Source organism: Corvus cornix, chromosome 4, assembly GCF_000738735.6.
Source record: "Corvus cornix cornix isolate S_Up_H32 chromosome 4, ASM73873v5, whole genome shotgun sequence".
Lineage (NCBI taxonomy): Eukaryota > Metazoa > Chordata > Aves > Passeriformes > Corvidae > Corvus > Corvus cornix.
In genome coordinates this window covers 59,893,330-59,910,920 of record NC_046334.1, presented here as the reverse complement: position 1 = coordinate 59,910,920, position 17,591 = coordinate 59,893,330, and the positions used below count along the sequence as shown (strand labels likewise).

The 17,591-nt window shown below is 38.9% G+C and overlaps 1 protein-coding gene across 1 annotated transcript in view; it reads right to left on the bottom strand.

Moving 5' to 3' along the window:
• Nucleotides 1-17,591, bottom strand: part of CLNK (cytokine dependent hematopoietic cell linker) — a 57,223-nt gene that overhangs the window by 24,643 nt on the left and 14,989 nt on the right. The window contains exons 3-5 of the mRNA XM_019287247.2: nt 6,039-6,110; nt 5,008-5,057; nt 1,265-1,299 (exon numbers count right to left, since the gene is read on the bottom strand). Coding sequence (XP_019142792.1) covers nt 1,265-1,299; nt 5,008-5,057; nt 6,039-6,110 — 157 coding nt within the window. The remainder of the gene's footprint in view (nt 1-1,264; nt 1,300-5,007; nt 5,058-6,038; nt 6,111-17,591) is intronic.

Here is a 17,591-nt window from a genome sequence, read left to right as displayed (position 1 = left end):
TTACAGTACGTTGCAGGGTGAGGTTATGACAGTACATAAAAACGTCACCACAGCCTAGACAGATCCCTGCAGGGTACCTGGGTTTTCAGGCTCTTCTCTGCACAACTATTTCCAGTTCAGTAGCAGACTACTGTCAGCTAGGCTGAGAGTGGGTATTTTTTCAATCAGTTTTGCAAACACTTCATGCATTTTCATCTAAACCAGGTTTCCAGGTGTCTACTTGTGAGACTCTTCTGGAAAATATCAGAAGCCTAACAAAAATCAAGATATATCTCATTTACTGTTTTCTTTCTCATTATGGTATTCATATAGCTATTGAAAAGGAAATTACTTTTAGTTTAAGGAGTTGATGAGATGTTCTTCAGGTTCACATTAACAATTCTTTACATAATCAGACCTATTTTTTCCATAAGATGCTTTCAGATTGACTATGGTTAATAATCTCTCCAGGTACCAAATAAGTCCTAGGATTTGCTTTCTTTCTTGGAAGAAATTGTGGTTACCACTGTTCTTTTCCATCCTTTTAGGAATTCAGGACTTATTGGAGAATTCCCAAAGATAATTAATTAATGTCTCAGAAATTTCTTAAATAATTCCCTAAGTGTCTTAGCATAAGTAAATATTCTCCTGACCATTCTTTCCCCATTCTTCTTTGTGCTGTTGCTGCCTTCTATTTGGTATTAATCCCATATTGCATCTGATTGTTATTAATCTTTCTGTGAAGTCTGAAGCAGTCAAAGTAGTGATTACATCAAACTTCTTTAGTTATCCTTTATTTGCCCAACTTGCTTATTGAACACAGACCTGTGCTTTATTTTCATCTTTCTGTGATTTAAAAGGTATTTACACTCTTATACACCTGAACTGAAACTCAAGCCCAGCTTTCAGATACAAATAGAAAGACATTGAAATGTGTACTGTTTGCTTTTCAGCTTTCATTTGTATCACTTACATATTTAACCTTGAGGTTTATGACTGACATACTTGTTCAGCTTGACTCCTGTTATTTTCACCTGATCTTATGATAAAGGTGTATTTTAGCCCATAAATGGAGAATTGGTGAGTGAGTGAGTCACTTCTCCAGTCTAGATCCCACTAAAACAAACTAGAAGTTCTCAACTATATTTCACAATTTTCGTGCCTTATTTTGCATTAAAAACCAGTGATGATTGCATTTTTTGTTAGTATTATAGCCAAGATAATATTAATATACATCAGGAAGTGAAAGAAAAGTAAAATTTTAGGAAGAACATGTGGTACTTACAGAATGATAGGTGTTAGCAGGAATAGTTCTCTTTTCTGTATGAAATGGAGAAAAACTCTCAGCAGGTCCCATTCTGTAGTAAACTATACAGTAGCTAATATATAAGGAATAAAAATCTGCCAGCCACAGATTTTAGAGTATTTATTTACAGCATTTTAGAGATACTGAAAAAAGGACATGAAGCAGGTCCACCCATGAGTTTGTGGACCTATGCAGTGCATGAGGAAGTAGCTGTGTGGAAATGGGATTCATGACCATGAGCATGTCTAAGCCCGCCCACCAAAAACACCCAAAGAAGGATGTGCTTCCACTCCTCTCTCTCCCCTGAGTTTTGCTTCTTGATGCAGAACTGTGAGAGCTGTGGGACTCCTGGTCTGGAAATCCCTCTGCAAATAGAAACATGTTTTGTTCTTTTAGTAGCAGAAGACAATGCCCAAACTGAGAACACTCCAGCTCTCAGGCTATAAACTGTTCTCAGTGGTGCCTGTCTGCCAGGAGGGCATGAGCTACAGAGCCAAAGAGCTGGTGGGCACAGACTCCCAAGCTCTGCGCATAACCCGATTTACGCATTTAATCCAGTGACTCCTTGGTGCAAAACAGCCATGGTATGACCTTGCCCAGTATGTGTTCTTGTTCTGGACTGTTTCAATCCTTTCTTAGGCTGCCTGTAACCTCACAATCTTGCATCTCTGGCTATGTAATGGCCTGATTTCAAAAGTAGAGCATGAAAGTCCTTCTACCAAGACCAATCAATAACAAATAATTACATCATGCTGTACTGCTTAGAAGAAAGGGATAATTTTGCACTGAAACACTTTTGTGCTAAGGAGAGAATTAAAGCCAGAACTACTTCTTGTCCAGGAATTGTATCCCAGGGCAGAAGGGTATAAAGGACAGCCAGGATCCCACAACCCTCCCTTACATCTGTGTTTTGAAAGAAGCAAGTTTCTGCCTAAACACTCTCTTTGCATTTGTTGCTCTGGTTCTTTGAGCCTAGTATTGCATACTTTTGTATACCCCAGCAGATGGCATTGAATGTTCATTTATTCAGTATATGTAGTACTTTAATCTCTGCATGGAGGATCATTCATGGGGGAGAGGGAAGGAGATTTATTCGTTCAAGCTACTTGTCTGATTTTCTGTTTAGTTATACTGGTGCAAACCAGAAGTAAACCCAGTTAAAGGTGGTGCCAGGATAAAAATAAAAAGGCAGTGTCTTAATTTTCAGCCTTTGTACTTCTAAAAAAATAAAAAAAGTCGCTGTTTTATGCTCAACAATAGAAAATGAATAACAGTGGTAAACATCAATGCTATTACCCATGCATTTCATGGCTTAATGCTAAAAGGGGACTGTTTGACAACAAGCCTTTGGGGTGATGTATTGCTATCCAATATCAGTTTACAATTTGATGTCCAGGTCAGTTTATCATCTCTTCTGTTATGCATGAATCACTGGAGTTGGGATAAACTCCAGCCTTCCCTCTGCTTTTCTTCTTAGGCCTCCTTTGCACTGGACCAATGGAGTGAGCAGCACTGGTGCTGCTTTTCCGTGGGTGTGCCCTCTACCTAAGGTCACTGCCCAAATATTTCCTCTGTGCTAGCTGAGGAATGCAAACCAGCTAGAAACCACTCTTCCTGTTACTTAAGAATATAATTTTTATAATGAAGATGAATATTTCACTCTGTTAGCCTTGCTGTACATATCAGGCCTTCAGAATATGAAGTGCTGCACACTTGTCCAGGTGTTAGAAGAGGTACTGTTGCAGAGGCTTAACACCTAAGGGGAGACTATTTCTGCTGTTTTCTATCTATCTATCTATCTATCTATCTATCTATCTATCTATCTATCTATTACCCTGGAACATCCAATTTATTATAGAGTCATGGACTAGTTTGTTTGGAAAGGGCCTTTAAAGATCATCTAGCCCAACCCACCTGCAATGAGCAGGGACATCTTCAAATTTTCTGGCTTTTGCTGCACTGGCTGTTGAACAAGGATGAAAGAGGACAGAATCTTTGTGCCAGGTAGTTGCAATCAGCTGGACCTTCTGGCATCATTTTTATTTTCACTACAAGCTAAAGATTTAGAGCTGGCACTGGCTAGAGTAGGCAACACTATAATCAGTGTTGCCAAATCAGGTTTCAGTCCTCAAGCTCTAGGGGCAGATCATATTTTATTCAGTCTGAAAATTTTTTGTTGCTTTGCTGCATTGCCTGTGAAATTAATAAATAGAGACTATCAGTTATAATAATAGGAAGGTATTTTATTTCTATGGCATACATGTGGGTGTGTTTCTGCCAGTGGACAGAGAATGCCTGACGTCAAAGGACAAAATGGAAAAAAAATATCTTCTCTTTAATTTGTAAGGGAATAAAAGAGTGTGTGAATTTTGTGGCAACCTTGACTGCTTTTCATGGTGACCTAAAAAAGTTCTGTTTAAAAAGGTGACAGTTTAGGAATTTGTACATGAAAATCCAACATCAAAAACATAGCCCTTTATGTGGGAAAGCAGAAGGTAAATCTGTTCCCATTGGCTTCCCTGAATCTATGAATGCACAGTGTTATTTTTTCAGTCACTGTGGTGTTTCAGCCAGTGGCAGAAAGTGATAAAGAATTGTGGGCTGTGATTTAATAAACCTTGTGATCCTCATGGTGTGTCCTAACCACTTCAGTAGAAAAAAGCCTGAAGCTGGAAATGCTTCAAGGAAGAACTGCATAGACATTTTCAGAGTCATTTTTTTACTGTCTTGCCCAAAATTATGGTGGAAAACACTTGTCCTGTTCAAGTATACAGACATATTCCCCAAGCCTACCGAGGGGCTAGAAAAACAGGCAGAAACTTCCTGAATAGTATAGGTTTAATTAGAGTACCAAGTAAAAGACTGGGCAGGTTTCACTTCAGAGATGTGAAAAAGGCATGTGAATAAATACCAGTTATGGTGGGTATTTGTGCTAAGGCCACCTATCCACAGAAAAGAAAGGATTTGCAGTTAGATGATTGATTGCTGGGTTTTATTTTTCCCAGAAGTGCTTTCTCCAGCCCTAAATCTTCTATATTATATGGATATTGAATGCATTTAAGCAAACTTCACATTACACTATAAACATATGGTACAGGAAATAAATTTATCTGGCCAGTTGTGCCACTTTTTAGTTAGATAATTTTATATGTTTTGCATTAAATGTCTCAGCACAGCTACAGTTGTGAACTACGGTGTCATTTACCAGCAGTTTAAATAAGTGCAGTGTTTCACTTTTGAAATTAATGTAGCTTAAACACATGCTTGCTACTTGCTTGACAGACCATAATCTGTCATGGAAACAGATTTAGAAATCCTGTGTCATTGTCTTGTTGTTTTGGAACAGCAAATAGCAAAAAGAGGAGAGATCTTCAAAGGTAGCAGCAGAAGGAAAAAGAAAGTTCCCCCAGCTGCTTTCTAGAAAGTAATATTTTCAGTCCCCATCAAGAGAGTAACTTATTGATGGCTTTTTGCAGTGTATGCCATCAAGAAACCAAAAATTTTTGGGGGCACACTGGAAGTAAACGCCTTTTTGTTTTCTGCATTATTTGGTATCTCCTTAGTGGGTATCCATTACTTTTAATTTTTTCTTACAATTCATTTAAAATTTTTATGATATTAAAATGTTCAGATCTGTCACAGATTATTACTAGCTCTGAGTAAGAAGTAGGTTAAATAGACGTGCTATAGTACTTCCTTTTTCAGCAGTGAAAGAATTTTACCTTTCAGACGTATATTCTGATTCATTACTTCACGTATGTTTGGGCAAGATCTAAATAAATAAAAATAGAAAAAAATATCCACTTAATTAAATAATAGAAATTGCCAATATTCTATGAAACTTTTCAAAGAGTTTAGTTTAAATTAATGAGTGAAAACTGCAAGGATAATATCTACATTTGAGAAATGACTTTGCAGATTTGGAAATTCAAAAACCTTGGGTCAAACCTTACATTTTTGTTCACTTACAGCTCCAAGTTGGTTGCAGAGAGCTCTACTCATTTTGCAAACATTCATTTTAGACATAAATATTGTAACAGCCTTCTTGATGCTTTAGCATATTCAGTGTATTGTTGGAGGGATGAGTTTCCTTAGGGAGGTAGGAGATAAAACTCGTTTCCACATGCAGCTGTGCCACTCCACATGGCTCCCTTCCCGTTCTGCCAGCTCAGGATAACACTTCCTCTAGTCCAGGTGTGGTATTCTTGCATCCTGGTATTACTCTCCCATAGAGAATATATGAGATGTATTGGGTGTGGAAGAACCATAAAACCCTTTCTCTGGTGTTGATTCTCTTACCATGATTCTCTTTACCCACTGGACCATAGCTCTGTATCAGCCTGTCCAGCAACATTTGTGGATCTTTGCAGTAGCACTACTTAGTATTCAGAAGCAACATAAAAAGTTATTTTGTAATGAAGATTTGACCAGGGATCACATTAAGACTGCATTAATGCACACTCATTTTATCTACATCTAAGCATCCACACTTGGAATTGCCTAAAGTTTGGAAAATACCAACACAAACCTCTGAGTTCCAAGTAGCCCACTCTTAACAATTACAAAATAGTTTCAGTTAGCAGCAGCTTTTGAGCAAAGGGTGAAGCTGAGTGGTTTCCTGTTCAGTGAACAGGCTGTAAACCACACAAGAGTGTACTAGAGTAGGGTGTGTGATAATAGCATGGACACATCAATAATAAAACTTTTATTTATATTATTTATCAGTGACTTAAAAAGTAGTTTATTTACTTACTTATTTTTTGGCAAAGCTGTTTTCCTGCTGTTTGAATCTGCTGGGTGATATTCTACTGTTTTCCTGTTGGCTCTGACAGAATTGAACAAAGTTTACTGTTAGAGACCAACAATGAGTGGGGAAGAAATGCAAGCGCAAGCAGAGCTCCAAAACTAATTTTCAAAACTTTTCAATGCACATATGTAAATGATTACCTTCTTTTCTACCTCAACCATTTTCATTCTCTGAATATTTTCCTGATTTTTTTGTTTTCAGCTATTTGGGAAAAAAGAAAAACAGTTTCCTGGCAGGGGAATGAAAAGCTGGAAACTGAATTCCTGCAGCCACTGTTTTGGTTACATTAGAATAGGGTACTTACTGAATTCAACTGAAGAATTAAAACCCAGGGGCACCTATCCAAGATCTCTATTGCTGGTAAAATAGTTGCTAAACACCAGTGGTGTAGCTACCAAAACAACAGAGCTCAGTCCTCTTGGCCTCTCTACTTCTGATTGCTCTTGAGCCTCTCTTAGAGCTCCTTATTTTATTCAAATAATACTGATCCATACATCCTTGAAACCAAAACTGAGATGATTTCCACTTTTACCTTTTGACTACCAGACATTTCAGTGTTTTCAGAAAAAAGAGTTAGGATTATCTCATAAATAATTTCTACAGATGAAAAGATGGTCATGTCCTTTTGGACCTAGTCCTACTCAAAGTCATTTAAATTCATAGATCCTATAATCGGTGTTGCCAAATCAGGTTTCAGTTTTTCTTTACAAACATGCCCCAAAACCTATTCAAAACAAACAACCAAACAACCAAACAAAAACTGCCCACACACGCACACGTTAATCAATATTTAAATGCACACGTTGCTAATGAATTTTTCTAACTGTCATGTTAGACAGTTTATTATGGAAATACTAAAGGGCACAAATGCAAAGATGCAAATTTTAGAAGAATGACAAAATGTTTATTTTCAGCTGTGGATTTAGCAGGAGAGGTATGCTTGTGCAGTTGCTATAGCTATAGAGAATTTTGGTTAAGTGGTTAAATCTGTGCTGCATTGATATGTCTCTGGAGCATGTGGAATATGAACAAGTAACTGATTTCTGTCATCTCAATGCTCTTTATCATTGATGTGTAATTTTTTTATCTTTTGAAAGAACAATTTCATTCCTTGCAAAACTCTTCTCCCAACTTCCCCAAGGCAGTCTGTATTACAAATGCAAAAGGCTGTTGCATGAGTATGATACATACAGTGAACATAATTTCTGTGTGTTTGAATTTCCTTCATTTCTCCCTGCCCCTTCCTGTGGTAAATTTCCCAACATGCACCTGCAGAGTGACCTTCTGCAGGTTCTCCTTTGCCTGCAGCAGGGAACTATTTTAGTCTGTTTAGGTAGCTTTTCTCTCTGTGTGAGATGCAGCACTGAGGTTTTACTGATATCTCTATGAGTCCATCAGAACTACATACACGTTACTGGTAACTAGTAGCATAAATGGCTTAGGATTTGTCATGAAACTTATCATGGCTGAGATCATGAGGATATTTAGCACCTTTTGAATGTTCTATGTTAATAAAACCCTGACCTTGCTTAAAAAGAAGTCCTTTTTGCCATTTTTGCTTTAAAATACAGCTATGCTATTTTTAAAATCCCCATGTCTAATTATAGGGCCAAAGCATCTTTCCTTCACAGAATTTTCTTCATTCTCTGGTCAATGCTACAGCAACATTATTTCCTTCTGCAAAAGGGTGGGATTTTTTTAAAAAATGCATTTTTAGACACTTTCACCTCTTCTTACTTAAGCAAAATGTAGAATTTCTTTTAGCTGGCTGTGTTCTATAACTTTTCCTGCTTACGATACTCATATCTGACTGACCAGATACAAAATCCTAAGTTGTGTGTTTGTGATAGTACAGGCTAGTGACACAGAAAGAGCAGCAATACCCATTCCTCTCAACATTCAAGTCACATTATGTATGGCCAGAACTTATACTGGGGAGAAAAAGTGAGGGTAGACTTCATTTGGAGTGATGATTGACTAATATTTAAATGCAGAACAATTGTAATGGAGCACCTACAGAAACAGAAATTACACTTACATTAAAGTCAACTGAGTTCATCTTGATGGGTTCTGTTGTGATAAGTTATGATTAATTTATGGTTGTATAAAAGTGGTTGTATAAAAGTGTCTGTTTCAAAGATCTTAAAATTTCCAAGAGTCATGAAATTATCAGGGAAATTTTAAGACTCTCTGTTTGAAAGTTTATTTATTTCACAGCATTTAAGGGGATTGTTACCAGGGTAAGTTTTACTTAATAGGAATGAAAGTTGGCTAAGTACAGATGATTAAAAGAGACAAAAGTCCAGTTCCTCTTATCTTGATTGTCACTCTTTTCTTCTGTTTCAACAATGAAACAACAAGAAGAAAAGTAGTGGTCATATTCACTGCCTCTCCTTTGACTGCAATGCTTTGTATGTAACACTTCAATATTGCCTGATGTTTTGTTCAGTCAGTTACTACATTCCAAAGGCAATGTAGTATTCATGTCAAATCCTTCTTCATGACAGACTGTAAATCGCCTAATCTGGCCCAAAATATCCAGAAGCAATTGCTTATTGCTTAAACATTATTTTGGTTATTTGATTTTGTTGTTACTTATTTTCATAGTTATTTGCATATTTATTTGGTTTTGCAGAAATATTTGAGAGGTCCTATCATATATATTTGGTTTTGCAGATATGTTTGAGAGCTCCTATCACAGAACAGTCCTCCTGTGACAGATGAGTCACAATTGTAAAATTAGTCCCAGTCCAACTGATGTATAAACCAAGAGAAAATTGCTGTCTGCAACTGAAAAATGGGGATAAAACAACAAGCTGAAAGAAGAAGGAGTTTTTCTGGAAGGAAAGGAATAAAACATGGAGCATGGAACTCCATGCTGCGTGTAGACATCTGAAGGGGGTCAGTCCCTAGTTTGAAAAGTTGGCACCTGTCAGGCCTGTGAGAAGAGAAAACCACATTTGTATTTAATTTTTGCTTTTCAATTCCTACTATTGAAAGAGGTCAGTATTATATTTTATGGGTTACATTAAGTAACCCATAACAAAAGATTTAACACTCTGATTTTATAAATCCATGGCTTAAATCTATTTTCTGAATAAATTGTTGCCAGGGTGACTGTTAAGGGATACTCTCATTCAGAAACCATCCTGCTTCCTGAAACAGCTACTAAAGGTGGTATATGCACTGCACGTGTCAGTGTGATTGAACTTTGGGGGACTTGGCAGTCACAAGGTCCTTCAGTTACATGGTGGTTTGAAAGTGTGTTGTACTGTTTATTTTGTCATCTGTTTGCATCTATGTCTGTAGATGCTGTTACTTAATAGCAGGGTTTGGGCTGGGAGGAGGTTTAGCCACTTCTGCTGTGGCCTGGATTGAGCAAAACTGCAGTCAGGAGGGCAGAAGTCATTTTGAAACAGTTTAAATCTAACAACAATTAACATTGTCAGAAACTTCTAGGGAAGTGCATAGAAAAGAGTTCACTTTTGGAAATGATACCTGACTGTAAGAGAGATTATAACCTGGCTTGATTGGGCTAGGTCACTATTGAAGGTAAGCTTGTATTCCAAAGTTGGCTAAACACAGGTGTGCCTTGCTGCTTTGGGTGTCTGGGTATATCCTGCCTGGCCTCCAGATGCTGCTCAAGAGGGCTATAGGTCTTTTACAGATCTTGGACTGAACTTCTTTGGCTGGTGCCTGTTGAGTTAGACACCTCAAAGCAGGGTTTGAAATCTCAAGCTTGCTGAACAGGGAGCTGCTGCCAGCTAGCAGAGAGCAGCTGCCTGAAATGAGTCTTGGTGGCTGCTCAGGCTGCAGAGGAGGTGCAGCCAGTGCTTGCACTACACAGCTGGGAGCATCGGGCAGACACTTTCCTCTGAGGAAAAATGAGGGATAGCTATCCACCATCTTTTGTATTAAATAATCTAGTAGTCAGAGAAGGTATGTAACTTTGTACTGTGACCATTACTGTATCTTGCTTATATATTTGTTCTCCACTGAAAAGACGTACAGGAACCCAGTGTGGGCTCATGTGCCCCAGCTGGGCACCCACGCCTCTTGGATCTTCCCTCACAATTTGCTTACATACTCATGAAGGAGGGGAGGTTTTCTGCACAGTGCCTGGGCAGGTGATGAATGCTTCTCACCAGAATACCCTGCAGTCCTCATCCTGTGGGTGCTATCCACAAGGAGGGCTTGGATCTCTCTAAAGGTGAGCCCAAATATTCCTGTTCCTGAATGCTGTAACTACATGCAGGACAGTGTGAGAGTTTTGGAGAGGCACAGTTACCTCCCTACATATGTCAGATATTTTTGCTGTACTGGCTCTGGCTGGGATGGAGTTAATTGTGCTGAGAGCAGTCTGTAGGGTGCTGTGCTGTGGATCTGTGACCAGAGCACTGTTGACAACACACTGTGTTTTGGCTGTTAGCAGTTCTTGCACAGCACCAAGGCTTTCTTTTTTTCCTGTTCTGCCCTCCCAGCATGTAGGCTGGGGGTGGGCAGAGGCTGGAAGTGGACAAAGCTGGTACAGTTGACCCCAGCTAACCGCAGGGATATCCCACACTACACAACATGTGCTCAGCTAAAAAATACAAGTGAGGTTTTTTTCATTTTGGAAGACAGCCACTGCTCAATGATTGTCTTCACATCACTAGTTTTGTTTTGGGTTATTTTCTTTTTCTTTCCTTTGCTTACTAAACTGTGTCTATCTCAACCCACAAGTTTCCTTGCTTTCCATCTTTCCCCAGCCAGGGGTAGCCTGCTGCAGGCAGATCAGCAGGTAGGGATTACAGGAAGGGAGGGAAGAGCCATTTGACCTTTCAGCAGATCACAGGGGGTTCAGGATCACAGTTTTGATACTGGCATATTAATATCGTCCGGGTCCAAGGCAAAGGCCTGACCACTTTTATATAATCCCAACTACTGCCCTAAAATGGAGCTTTTTTGTTCTTTTAATTTTTAAAGGTCAGTTTTATGAATCAGTAATAAGATCATCCATAGCAACATTGTACTCGCTGTCGTGACTTACGAAAAATGCTCTATAAAACATGCTCTTTTGATTACCACATTTAAAGTGCAATAGTCCTCCAAGTGTGCCGTGTTGGAGGAGACTTGTTCTTTTTACCTAAAGTAAATGCTAGGAACATAATAATAAATATTAAAGGCTCTATTATCTTAGCAAAATTATGTAACTGATCACTTGCAAAGCTACTTAGAAATCATGATTGGCACAATTAATTTGGATTCTCTTCTTCCAAAAAGAGTGCTCCAGGTTTCCCTGGCAACCTTTAAAATGCTATGTGTAAATACAGAAACCAATCAGCACGCTATCAGTTCAGATAACCCCACAGAAATACAAGTATTATGAACAGCAATTAATTATTGTGCTGGTTAAATGCCGATTTTAGAAATGTTGAATAGAAACATTTCTGTAGTACCAAACTGCAGTAACAAGCTGCAAAGTGCCAGCTCTTTGGAAGAACCATATAAACATAGAATGGCTTGGATTGGAAGGGACCTTAAAGATGATCTAGTTCCAACCAACCTGCCGTGGGCAGGGACACCTTCCTCTAGAACAGGATGCCCATGGCCCCATCCAACCTGATCCTGAACACTTCCACAAATACTCCGTGTATTTCAGTGCCTCACTACACTGACACTAAAAAATTTATTCCTAATATCTAATCTAAACCTGCTCTCTTTCAGTTTGAAGCCATTTCCCCCTCATCCTGTTCCTACATGCTCTTTTAAAAAGTCTCCTTCCGTCTTTCTTGTAGGCTCCCATGGATACTGGAAGGCTGCAATTAGGCCACCCCAAAGCCTTCTCTTCTCCAGGCTGAACAATACCAATCCTCTCAGCCTTTCCTCATGGGAAAAGTGCTCCATCCCTTTGATCATCTTGGTTGCCTCCTCTGGACTCACTCTAGCAGGTCAATGTCCTTCCTGTGCTGGGGACTCTAGAACTGGATGCAGTACTCTAGTTCCACATACAAAATCGTAGAAGATATTGAAACTAGTTTATCAGGGAATCAAGTCCTTGGTGAATGTGTTATGAATGCCACTTCTCTAGTACTGGTTAGTACAGGTATTCAGGCTGACAATTAGGATACACAAAATACACTTTTATTTGTATTACAGTATCATCTCATGTGGAATAGCTGTAATGAACCCTAGCCAGGTGACTTTGCATGGGATGAGAGAAAAAGAGAACAAATGGTAGGCCATTGTGATTGAAGCAAAGGTTGACACTCTACTAAGGCATGTTTCAAGTCAAAAGCTTGCAATCTTTCAGGAGGAGAAAATATTTAACTCAGTCTTAATTGCAAATACTGACAGAGACTTCTCCTTTTAAGCCATTGCTGTTCCGAAACTGAGATTTGGTCTTTGTTGTTATGCATGACACCACGCCTTGCAAAGAAATGCCTGGAAAACATTCAGTGTTTGGCATGGTTTTCTTCCCACAACTTTTGTACTCAATCAGATAAAACATGTTCACACAGCAACAGAGTAGTATGGGTCATTTCAAGCCAAATGTTGCAATATAATCTGAACCACATGGCAAAGATTTCTTAGGAAGGTGTGTCATGACAATTTTGCCTCTGAATAAAGTGGCATGAACAGTGAGCCTTCCCCCTCCTTGCATTACCCTTCCTGTATGTTTCCTTACTGGTATATACATTGCACAAGGCAGTACCACAGCTTCATGTACTTGTTTAAGCATCTCTCACCTCAAGTCCATACATTTGAGACCAACCTGCTTTTATAGAATCCACAGCATACTGGAAGGGATTAACAAGAATGATCCAGTTCAATTCCTGGACTGCAGGAAAACCCCAGTTAGTCAGGTTCCTGTAGTTTGGACTACTGATAAATTGTCAGGCAGTGACTGTCTGGCTGAAGTGTTGCTGTCAGGAGAGACAGGGGCTGTGGGTACCTGGAAGGTAACCACAGACATTTGGCACTTGGATGAATGCTGCTGGGAGGCCTGGGTACCTGTAATTACTGTTCATATTACTGTGCTTGCTTATGCCAAGCACTTTCTTATCTAAAATAACAGCTCTGCCATGGCACAGTATAGAGCAGAGAGATTAGGCAAGCAGTGGACTGAAATAGAAATGCTTATTAAGAATGAATAAAAATTGTTTCTCAGTAAGTTTTGCTAAAGTCACTGAAAATCATGTATTCTATGAGAAGATGAGTAAGACTACAAAGGAACCAAATCTGTCATGTGGACAGGATTTTCACATTTTCCAGTCCAAGCAGGTAAGTACTAAACTGAGTGGACATGACTGAGGGAATTCTTTGTGCAGGTAAAGTGCTTTATAGTAAAAAAATAACAGTAGAAAAAGATGCTTCTGAAGCACTGGTGCTTTGTGATCATAGAAATTGAAGTCATTGAATTACAATGCCTCATCTGAATCTGTTCCTGGGATGATATTAACACTTTGTAGAGGTTTAGGGTTGCATCATTGCGGCTACACTCATTTTTACATTCTCTAGCTTCTGTGCAAACCTGTGAGATATTTCACATCTGGAGGGTTTCTTCTGGAATGAAGAGCAAAGGCATGAATGGGCAAAAAATGTGTTTTACTTTTTCATTAAGATCCTTGTAACAAAAGCAGTCTCAGAAAACACACAGAATTTGAAAGCATGCCATGTAAAGATAATTCTACCTTCAGTGTGTGTCTTTCCAAATGCTCATATATATATTTTAAATTACTTTCTCTTTTGTCCCTCTCAGAAGCAGTACAGTTTTCAGACTTTCTGTGTTGGTATCTACAAAGTTATTTTTACTGTTTTTTAAGTTCGTACATCAGAATATATTGCTTATCTCTGTCCCCGCATCTTGTAGTGAAGGGTGCAAATCCCTATTCACCTGGGGAAGTCAGAGGGAAAATTTTTTAACTTCTTAAATCTCTCACTAGTCCTTGAATCTTTGAGTTGCTACCTGCCAGACATTTTGGGGATTGTTTCATGTGAAAAATGAAGCCAAAGCCTTCTAGTTTTCCACTATTTCCACTCACCTAGGGAATACCTAGGAATCCCAGCCTCAGTGGTCAGAAGAGCTGAAGGTTTATTATCTCCCTCTTCCACGGATGAGCAGCATCCTGGGAGCAAACAAGAAGTCAGGCAGGTGATGTTGTGTCTCAGCGGGTGCGGTGCTGGCTACAGCTCCTCGCCACAGAGCCTCAGGGGTGCTGTGAGACTCAGCACTGCTCGAGGTGTTGTCATTAGGTGTATAGCTCTTTCTAGCACATACCAGAGGCCAGACTCTGGCAGTCTACCCCGTAGCCCTAGGCAAACCTACTCTTTCAGCAGACATTTGACTTGGAGTTTAAGTGCCAGGATCAAAATTCCCTCCTTATTCCCATTATGACAATGGTTTGCCACTTCTCTTCAACAGCAAATCATAAAACAACCTGAGCCTACCTACTGCATATGACAGGTAAGTAACAAGGTAGAACTTGAAGAAAATGCCATTTCTGTTCTTCCTTGCTGCCTGCTGACAGGAAGGAGCTGGCAGGTAAGCAGCTTTTAATTTAATGTTACTCTATCTGAGTCAAGCTGGACTAATCTATATATAAATGTAATAATGTAAGTCCTTGATCCTTCCCTCTCAGACATAGAATATAGCCTAAAATATGGCTTTCAGTATCCAGGGAGAATAAAATTACCCTGCCCAAGGTTGGAGAGAAATATGTATCTTGTGAAAAGAGCAGGGTACACTAAAGAACTCCAGTTCCCAGCTACTGTCCTCTAAACCTATATCCACATCCTTAGTGTCACACTGTATTTACAGGTTGCCAATGAAATCCAGTTTATAGGAGGATGAAAATGATTGCTTGAAGTGTTCTCACAGGAGTGGTTTCCATACTGTATTAGAGGTAAGTATAGTGGTAATTCTTCCAAGTAAAAATGAACAAGCAAGCACCTTCATAGCTGTTTCTTTCATTTATAAGCATATGGATGGAGTTTTTGAATCACCAGCAAAACACAAACAAAAATAATTAATTTTATTATTTTTTCATTTTTTTAATTACCTCATTGTATTTTTTTTTTTTTTTTAGGAAAACAGCCACTGGCATTTCGTAAACACAAAGTTCTTCAGGGAGAACAACAAATAGTAAACCAGTGGTTTCTGGTTTATTTCTGGGGATTTCTGACTGGAAAACTGTATTTATTAATTATATGTAAATTTCAAAATATTTTGATGTCTTGATTTAGCCATCTGTAGAACTCACACTGAAAAATCAAATGTAAGAGGTGCTTCATTTGGGAGAAAGTGAAGAGACTTTGCTGAATAGGCTATGTTTGCTTATTTAAACATTCATATCACTCAGATTTGGGTCTTAAAATATAAATTACATGGTTGAATTAACCTGCTGTTGACTCAGTGTCAGCATTCATGTTTGAAAAGAGTAGTTTTTCCCTGGCTGTATCTAAGTGCCTCTGAAAATCTAAAAGGATCACCAAAAGTCCTCCACTTCAGAAGAATTCTCCCTTCCTCTCTCAATTATCCATCTTGGCGTAAAAGCTCATGTTCTTGCCCTGTCCTACACCGCAATTATCAGGTGTCTGTCCTGACTAATCCCAGACTAACCCTCTTCTAGCTTTTGACCACTCTTCTACAGTTGTGCCCCACTCTGGAGGTATAAATTCTGCAGAAGTCACGGCTGCATACCTGCTCAGCACTGCCAGCTATCCGGTCTCGTGGCTTCATGGGATTTCAGTTCACGCCGCCTGACAGCAGCAGATGTGCACTCAGGGGAAAGGCTGGGTGTCTGTGTGAAAAGCTTACTAAAGAAGAGGGACTGGAGGGGAATAGACCTTGCTGTTTCTGAAGCCTTTGTGAATAAGTGCCTGACTTTTTGGTAGCTGGCAAAGATGAAAACCAGACATGTTTCACAAGCAGCATGATGTTACTTTTAGGAAAGGTTTCTTAAATCATCTGTCAACTTTCAACTGCAGCCTGGTGTTTAATCTTTGTCTCAATTTTTCTGTCCTTGAGGGCCATTCAACAGAAACAGAGTCCAGGAACCACAAACAAACTATTTTGTAAATAATGGGATTTTCATAAAGGATCAACACAAATTTGTTAGGTGATGTTTGTCTGTGATGCCTGGGGATTTGAACATGATAAAACTTGAACCGTCGTCAAGTTTTCCATCCTGTGTGCTTGAAGCAATCTTGAAATTGGACTGGGAATGGGGCTTGACTCCACACTGGGCTAGTTAATTTCTTCCAGTTAACTGTAATAATTTATTTTTTATTCTTGTATTTGTTTCTTGCATCTTTAGTTGCTATCAGATACTGCTTAGAGGAGCAGAGGCCAAACATACTGCTTTTGTATCTGGGGAGAGCACAGTGATCAGGCTACTTGGTAAAAACCAACAGTACTAAATTAATGTCACAACCTTCTCAAAAAATCTCCTTCACCTCTACTACTTCTGCAGTTCATGGCAGAAAATTAATATTACATCATTCCATCATCAATTTCATTCATAATGTAATGAATACCAAGTAAGTTTATGGGAAAATTCTCACCAACTTTCAAAGGCTTTGATCAGATTCCTATAATGCTGTTCTTTGCAATAGAAGTCTGTCAAAAAACAGGAATGTAAGCAAACTGCTTTTCCAACTTGCCTTTTTCAGTAGTGGTACCATTACTGCATGCCCTTATTCTAGCATACTGCAGAATACTTTAGTATGGACATGTTAATGTGTAGATGTACATTCCAAACAAATTAGGGATTCAGCAAAATGAACTAAAGTTTAACAACACAAACAGAAGACACTTAAAATAATGCCATCCCTAGTGTCCACTGTTCAGATTATGTGCCTAGCAAAACCGAACTCTGACCTCCAGTCCCAAATTAAACAATGCAAGGTTAAATGTCAAGGAAATGTGTGCAAAATATCTGCAAATAGAAACTCATGCTGGGAAAGTCAGTCAAATGAGAACTGGTAGGCTCCACTTAAGAAAAAAGATACTTCAGCAGTGTCTTTGGTGAAAGCTGAAAAGAGTTATGCTGGGTTTTTAAGTCAAACTTATTCCATTTACACCAAATGAAAGTTTCATTCAATATAATTTATATGTCCAAAATTACCATTGTTGGTATTCTTTCTCCCATTACAATATGGGACAGAACCTAGAGAAAGAGGTCCAGGAGAGGTCAAAAGGAAGGCATCATTTATCCTCTTCTGCCTTGGCTATTATGACAAACCTCCTCCAGCAATTCCATACCTTGTTCAGTATGTGTATGCACTTTTACAAAGGAATTACTTTCTGTTAATAAAATATTTTGGTTTTCCATTGGTATTCATGTGAGTCAATAAGTCTTTTTTAAAATTTCTTGCTGCCAAGATGTCAGTGATAGCCACAGAGGTACTCTCTTTTGACAGATCCGAAATTTCATGTTGTAGAAGGAGGGCTGCAAAAGTCTTGTACTTTTCTCTGCAATATCACCAGTACCATCATCAGGATGCTGCCAAGAGGGG